Raw genomic sequence first — 7852 nt, forward strand, 5'->3', positions numbered from 1 at the left:
CCTTACAATTTTAATTTGGCTCCTTCTGACTTCTTTTTATTTCCTAATCTTAAGAAATCTTTAAAGGACACCTATTTTTCTTCGGTTAATAATGTAAAAAAGTCTGCACTGACATGGTTAAATTCCCAGGACCCTAAGTTTTTTAGGGACGGACAAAATGGTTAGTATCATTGTTTACAAAAGTGTCTTGAACTTGATGGAGGTTATGTTGACAAATAAAGTTTATATTTTTTATTTTTATCTTTTTTTTTTTTTTTTTTTAAAGATGACCAGTAAGGGGATCTTAGCCCTTGACTTGGTGTTGTCAGCACCACGCTCAGCCAGGTGAGCCACAGGCTCACCTTATTTTATCTTTTAATTCCATTTTTCCACAAACTTTTCGAAGTCCCCTTGTACTCAAGTAGCTAGAACTTCACCTTTTTTCCAGTCATTCCCTGCTCACACCTGTCATCCAGAAGGGTCAGGAGCAAGAAGGACAAGGGCATTTTTATCAAACTCACAAGGACCCATATGTCCCCACTCTGCATGTGGGACAATGTTGAGGGACTCAAAGAGAGGGGTGTACACAACCAAATACTCCAATTATTCTCATGATCCAGGACCTGTGTCATCTTAATGAGACAGTTCAGATGGCTGGACCACAATTAAGTCTGAATCTCCCAGGACCCCTTGTGACCTGGGAGTGAACCCACCAGGCTGGCCTGGGGTTGCTGTTTGGGAAAAGAAAGAAGCATCGTGCCCAGGAATGGTGAGCATGGAACCCTGAACTTTCAAAATCAATCTAGATAAGCCCCCACCCCTCTCATTCTGATCATTATGAAGAATGTAGCCAGGAGGAGACGGTCTCGTCCTGGGGACAGACACATTCAATGACTGAACTGCCTCATTGAGGTGTGTGGGCCAGGAGGGAGGGCGAAGACTCTTCTTGGGTTGATTTTTGAGGAGGCTACTTCAGTGTTCACAGCACCACATGCTGTGGATCGTAGGGAGCATGGCCCACCGAATAGCTGGACTATGAGCCCATCGTTAAATGGCTTTTGGGATAAAAGGTACACTATTGGCCCAGAAAGCTGCAAACATGACACGGATTAGTCTCGAGAACCACAGTGGTGTGGCCAGAGTTTGCTGACTGGACTGAAAAACTGTGAGGCAGCACCAAGAGCCCCAAGGGGGCCAAAGGTCCCATGTATTCAATCTCTTAGGAGTGGCCAGGAGCAATGCCACTGCGTCCTCCCACATCATGGGACAAACAGACGAACTTTTGGCAGGAATCGCAAGTCTGGCATGGAGTGGTAGCCTCTGCATCAGAAGCATAGAATGTTTTATTTCGTACCCTCTCTATGGTGGCGGATATGTTGCCGTGTCTGGTATGGTGATGGACCCTGGCAGGAATGGAGATAACTCACGCAGTGCAGGCTCAATCAACAGCTGGATTCCAGTCAGTCTCATCCGAGACTGGGCCCTTAGCATGGGCATCTACCCGAGTGATCTAGACAGTTGGATCAGATGTGATTTGTTTCCATAGTTAGCTGAAAACATTGCCATCCAAAGTCCTATATTGGATAACAGAGTGATTATTACTGATGTCAGCTAACCGAAACTTCATATTGGGGACTCCTTGACTCAGCAACCACAGCTACATCGCTTTCCAGCTGGGGCTGCAAGGTTCACCCGCTTTGGCTGGCCCGGGTTCGAGTTGGTCAGTCTAGCTAAAGGTCTGTCAATTTTGTTGATCTTTTCAAAGAACTAAGTCTTAGTTTAGTCGATTTTCTCTGTTGCTTTTCTATGCTCTATTTCATTAACTTTCACTATCATCTTTATTATATCCTTCCTCTGCGTACTTTGGGTTTGGTTGGCTCTTCTAGCTTCTTAAGCCAAAAGATGAGGTTATTGATTTGAGATATTTTTTTTCTTTTTCAATGTAAATATTTACAACTATAAATTTCTCTCTAGAGAACTTTACTACTTCTTTGGCTGCAGTGGTTGTGTTTTCATTTTCATTCGTCTGAAAGTATTTTCTAATTTCCTGTGTGACGTTTTCTTTGACCCATTGGTTCTTTAGGAATTTGTTGTTGAATTTCCACATGCTTGTGAATTTTCCAAATTCCCTTCTGTTATTGATTACTAATTTCATTCCATTGTGGTCTGAGAACATACTTTGTATGATTTCAGTCTTTTTTAATATATAGAAACTTGTTTGTGGTCTAACATATGGTCTTTCCTGGAGACTGTTCTATATGCACTTGAGAAGAATATAAACTTTGCTGTCATTGCATGGAATGTTCTATAGATGTCTGTTAGACTCTGCTTGGCTTGTTTGCTGCTAGACTTGCTCATCTCTGACTTTTCTTTTAAAGGAGACCACCTTGATAGGGGATATTTCTGCCCCATTGTCATAACAACACCTCTTACGTTCTCATCTTGTTTTAATATAAGGGCTGGAGAGTTTTCTAGGGCAGAGGAGCTACTCACAAAAATTTATCTACATTTCTTTGTGTCAGTCTCTCATTCTCTTTATCAGCATGGTAAACCCAAACTAGGACAGAAAGAGCCTGAGAAGTAATCAATGCCTCATCTGTGATTTCCTACAGGAGTTTGTCTATCTCAGGGAAATCTCCTTGAGAGGGACAAAGCTCTATTACAGCCAGCAGGACCCACTAGGGAAAAAAATAACCCACAACTCTGAGACCTTTTCCTGTCACCTTGGAATGGATATGAGGTTGACATGATAGGAAGGGCTATGTTGTATGGTGGCCCAGATGTTGCCATTCTTCCTTAGCAAGCATCACATGCCCTGTCCCTCATCTCCCAAGTGAACCAGCCAAAGTTCTAATGATTCATCTGGTTTTTGCCCATAGTGGTAGTGAAGTTTTCTCCATACGTGCTTAGTATGTGTGTGCATCTTTGTAAATACTGTCTGAAAGGATGTGGAAACTTCTGTACTCCCAGGATGAGTCTTAGTACTGGTGGTTACACGGGGCAGAGCTGAGGCTGTGAGGAACTCCCCCTCCATTCCTCGACCCCACCCAGAGGAGAGTTAGCAACAACCAGGGCAATGTCCAGCAGCTGACTTCGAACCTATTTCCTGTTACTTGGCCTGTGAGCATCTTCCCAATTCCTCATGAACAGGAAATAAAGGCAAAGGTTGGTCATACAATTTGGTTAATGTGTGTGCTACCGATTCCTTGGCCTTCCCTCAAAACCAGTTAATCAGCCCATGAGAGATCCTCATCCTTCTTACAAAAAGCCATGTCTCTGTCAGCGTCCCATCCTCATTGCAAAAACTATCAAGAACTGTCAAAGATCTAAGATTCTGCCCTACTTGTAAACAAAAAGACTGGCGCAACCTCATGGATGCTGGCAGGAGACATGAGACTTCTGGGTTAGAGACAAAGGACTTTATTACTCACAGCACAGCAAGCAGCATAAGCGTGAGCATATTTATGTCACTTCCCATTACCCTCAGTCTACTGAAGGCAAAGCAGATGGACCCACATGGATGCCTACATACACGATGAGTTGTATTACAGAACAAGAACCCAAATCCTTTTTCTTTTTATTTAGTTATTTTGTTTTTAATTGACACAATAATTGTACATATTTATGGGGTACACTGTGATGTTATGATACATGTATACATTGTAATGATTAAATCGGAGTATATAGCATATCCATCACCTCATGCATTTATCATTTCTTAGTAATGAGAACAAAATCCTCTCTTCTAGCTATTTTGAAATGCACAATATTGTTAACCACAGTCACTCTACCGCACAATAGAACACCAGAACTTATTCCTCCTATCGAACTGTAACTTTGTACTAATCTGTTCCCCCCGCAACTCCCTCCAGCCTCTAGTAACCACTATTCTACTCTCTACTTCTATGCCAAATTTTTCATAGTAGGCAGTAAGTATGCCCACTTTTTGCTCTAGAGACATTATCTCTGTGGTCCAAGGCTGTTCATTATACAAACATCCTTGAAAAGATAGTCCAGAACAAAGATAGTAGTGTTTTGCTCAGAAGACCTGCAAAAACACGAGAGACTGGTGGAGAATTGTCTATTACCTCCCTCCTCACATCTCCTCACTAAATCTTCACAGCAATGCTGCCAAGTAGGTATAACTGGCCCTGTTATACAGATGAGGAACTGAAGTCTAGAGAGGTGAGGTAAATTACTCCAGGTGACACAGCCAGTAAGCAGCAGATCCAGGATCAAACCCAGGCCTGACTGATTCCAGGCCTGTCTTGTCTACCCTACAGTGGAATTTGAGGCAGGGAGGGGCCCTAAGAAGTGAAAGGTGATGGGAATCCCCTTGAGTAGTGGGAGAGCAGGAAAGCAGGGAGAGTTGGAGAAGATGCAGGGAGCCAAGGACCCAATTTGTAGGACCTCGGAGATCATAACGAGAACTTTGAATTTTTGTCTAAGTGTTATGGGGAGATGCCAGAGGGTTTTGAGCAAAGGAGTGAGACAATCTATGTTTTAAAAGAGTTACTCAGTTTCCTCTCTATTAAATGGGGATAATAGTAGTACCTATCCCATAAGGTTGTCATGAAGAGTAAATGAAAGGGATTAAGTGGGAGGATAAGTGTAAGGGTCTTAGTTGGTGCCAGGGAGAGTAGGAAGTTGAGGGGATATGGCTGCGATGATGACAGAGGATGCATTGTGGAATTCAGGGTAGGGCCGGGAGCTGGAGATGGTAATGACTTGGAGGGTATTTGCCTACAGGTTGGAGTTCAAAAGATGGTTCAGAGACAGTCCTTCTAGTCAGCCTGGCAGAAGTGACTTGGGGTACATGCCCTGAGTCGGGTACATTGTTGCCCAAGAGCCTGCTGGTAGATGAGAGAGGGAAGAGGGGCACTTCATGTAAGACTGAGAACATGCCCAGTCCAGACAGAGGAGGTTGCCGACGAGATTACGGGCATCTAATTCCTAGCTCCTTTCCCACTGCCCAGGTGTACATTCTCGAGGCCCCGCAGGCTGCACAGCTGGAGGTCCTGCCCCATCTGGCTTCTCCAAACCTAATAAGGGAGAGGATGCGTACGGAAAAGAACACAGAAAAAGGAAAAAAAAAAAAAAAAAAAAAAAAAGCTAAGGCCAGTGTTCGGGGTAATTTTAATTTGCAACCCACGCGAGAAGAAACTAACAGTCTCAAGAATATGTAGCGAGACCCCTATCCCCACCCTCCAGCGCGCATCGCTTAGTCGCGGCTGGAACCGCAACTGCGCATGCCCAGGGCAGCGCTGTTCAGTCGGCCGCTTTTTGAGGGTTTAAACTTCAAAAAGTGGTCTGTTTAGGGGCAGACTTTGCATCATTCCCGGGCCTTGGATCGGGGGGTGGGGGCAGAGCAGACTGGGACAGCGAACATGCACAAGAGGAGGGGCCTTGAAACAGGCTGAAAGCGAGAGTGACCTCCGCCTGGCTCGCCTTGCCGTGCAAGTGAGACACACCGAGGCCTGGGAGGCTCCACGCGCGCGCAAAGGGCCATTTGTGGTTTTTTCTTTTCTTTTTTTTTAAGGCCCATTTGTCATTACGGTTGTTGCTGTGATGACTTCAGGGTCCCGCCTGCCCCCGGCTCGGCCTGTGCGGAAAGGGAAAGCCCAGGGGACGTGGGGGCCAGAGGAGATCCCTCAGGCCAAGTGGCCCCGCAGGAAGGGCGACCCCGCGAAGCCACTTCCAGGTCCTACGACGGGAGAAGTTACCACGGAGACACCCCTCCTGAGGCCCAGCCAATCGAAAGTTTCTGTCCACTGGGTTCCGGCTGACTGACGCGCCTCCAGGGCAGGGTCAAGTTTGCGGCAGACACGCCTCACTCTGGGCATAGCGAGGTCTGAGGACCACACGGAAGCGTCACTTCCGCCCTTTCCTCGTCCCAAATGGAGGGGGCGGAGCCGCAGCGGGAAGCGCGCTCCTTGTGCGTCATTTCCGGCGAGACCAGCGGCGACAACGGCAACATGGCCCTGAACGGTGCTGGTGAGGATTTGGGCTGCGGGGGCCTGTGGTTGCGAGGTACGGGAGGCAGCCCGCTCCCGCAAGACCCCCGGTCCCTGTGCCTCTCTTCTCCAGAAGTCGACGATTTCTCCTGGGAGCCCCCGACTGAGGCGGAGACGAAGGTGCTGCAGGCGCGACGGGAGCGGCAGGATCGCATCTCCCGGCTCATGGGCGATTACCTGCTGCGCGGGTACCGCATGCTGGGCGATACGTGCGCGGACTGCGGGGTAAGGAGAGACTCGGGCGAGTGTCCGCCGATGGGGCCGCGGGCCAGGCCGCATGGCCCTTCCTCGGCTCTTCCCTCTGGACCCGATCACACGGTGTCTCACCCGTCCCCTGTGCTTTCTGGTCCCTAGACGATCCTCCTCCAAGACAAACAGCGGAAAATCTACTGCGTGGCTTGTCAGGAGCTCGATTCAGACGTGGATAAAGATAATCCGGGTGAGGAGCCAGGTGTGCCCGTTGATAGAGGCTCGAGAACAGTAGGCCTAGGAGGTGACAGTTGGTGGAGTCGGTGGGGGTGGGGGTAAAGTGCTCTCCCCTTTCAGTTCTAGAGAGGACCATTCATTAAGAGCACTAAGCACCTACTCTGTGCCAAACACTCGGGGAGAGTCTGAACTCAATCAGGCAGTCCTAATGGAGGGATGAAGCTAGGGCATAAGTAACTGTGATACAAAGTTGAAAGCGGATGAATTGCTTTACAGAGTAGCAGGGGAAACACCTCAAGCATAGAAAAAGCACAGCAGTAGAAAGGAGGCGGTGGCTCAGGGCCGAGGTGAGCCAGGCATCTTGACCATTCCACACACTTTCTCCTCTTCTAGCTCTGAATGCCCAAGCTGCCCTCTCCCAAGCGCGGGAGCACCAGCTCGCCTCTGTCTCAGAGCTCCCCTCAGGCTCTCGTCCTGCCCCTCAGCCCCCAGTACCCCGGCCGGAGCACTGTGAGGGAGCTGCAGCAGGACTCAGGGCAGCCCAGGGACCGGCCCCTCCTGCTGTGCCTCCGAATGCAGATGTCGTGGCCTGCACACAGGCGGCCCTCCTGCAGAAGCTGACCTGGGCCTCTGCTGAGCTAGGATCTAGCACCTCCCTGGAGACTAGCATCCAGGTGTGTGGCCTTATCCGGGCGTGTGCTGAGGCCCTGCACAGCTTACAGCAACTGCAGCACTAAGAGATGCCCCTGAGAAAAACCCTCTAGAAAAACAGCTGCTCCTTTGTGTGGTTTGTTCTTTCCTTGGTTCTGAGTGCATGCCAGCCCCAGCTCCACTCACTTTTCTACTTTTGGCCTATCACATTTACACTATCTGTTGTCCTTGTCCTTGGCCCTGAGAGATGAGTTGAGCTTGTTTCTGCTCAGTTTCCCTAGTTAGAGGATGAGGGGAGTATAGGTAGAGGGCTGTGTGATATCCTTTTTCTGTGGAGAAGACGGTAGCCTCAAAGGCAGGAGCAGAAAGGGTGCCTTGTCTCCGACAGCACCCCCGCAGCCTCCTCAGCTATCCAGTGCTCATTCGCCACCTGTGAGTGAGATTCTGGGTTCTGATCCCCTTGGTAGCTTTTCTTCTTCTGAGCATCCTCATTCTGTCATCCTGTCCCACCTTATGCCCAGGTACTCAGAGGTTGTGATGACCCCAGTGCACGTTAGGAGTTAAGTATAGACCTACCCCAGTCTCTTGACCCCCCCACTTTTAGATTCTCTTCCTTAGGAAGGTAATAGGGCCGAACTGTGTGTGTCTGTGTAGGGGACGGCGTAGCGAAAGAACCACAGTGGAACCATGCCCGCCCGTTCTGGCCTCCCTGTCGTCCCCCCCCCCCCCCCTTTCCGGCTCCCCTTTGGTGGACGGCTCCATTACCTTTTCTCAGCTTTACG

The 7852-nt window shown here is 48.7% G+C and overlaps 1 protein-coding gene across 1 annotated transcript; it reads left to right on the top strand.

Moving 5' to 3' along the window:
* The first annotated feature begins 5898 nt into the window (after positions 1 to 5898).
* Positions 5899 to 7190, top strand: SSSCA1 (Sjogren syndrome/scleroderma autoantigen 1). The gene is made up of 4 exons (XM_008578701.1): positions 5899 to 5973; positions 6067 to 6218; positions 6348 to 6432; positions 6813 to 7190. Exons 1-4 carry the CDS (start codon positions 5955 to 5957, stop codon positions 7154 to 7156), a joined length of 600 nt encoding a protein of 199 aa, XP_008576923.1. The 5' UTR covers positions 5899 to 5954; the 3' UTR covers positions 7157 to 7190.
* Positions 7191 to 7852: the final 662 nt, after the last annotated feature.

The sequence above is a fragment of the Galeopterus variegatus genome, unplaced genomic scaffold (assembly GCF_000696425.1).
Source record: "Galeopterus variegatus unplaced genomic scaffold, G_variegatus-3.0.2 Scaffold1748, whole genome shotgun sequence".
Lineage (NCBI taxonomy): Eukaryota > Metazoa > Chordata > Mammalia > Dermoptera > Cynocephalidae > Galeopterus > Galeopterus variegatus.

Coding starts and splice junctions, on each gene's coding strand:
- SSSCA1 (XM_008578701.1), top strand. Junction 6,219..6,347: donor ATACGTGCGCGGACTGCGGG/GTAAGGAGAGAC, acceptor TCTGGTCCCTAG/ACGATCCTCCTCCAAGACAA. Junction 6,433..6,812: donor CGTGGATAAAGATAATCCGG/GTGAGGAGCCAG, acceptor CTCCTCTTCTAG/CTCTGAATGCCCAAGCTGCC.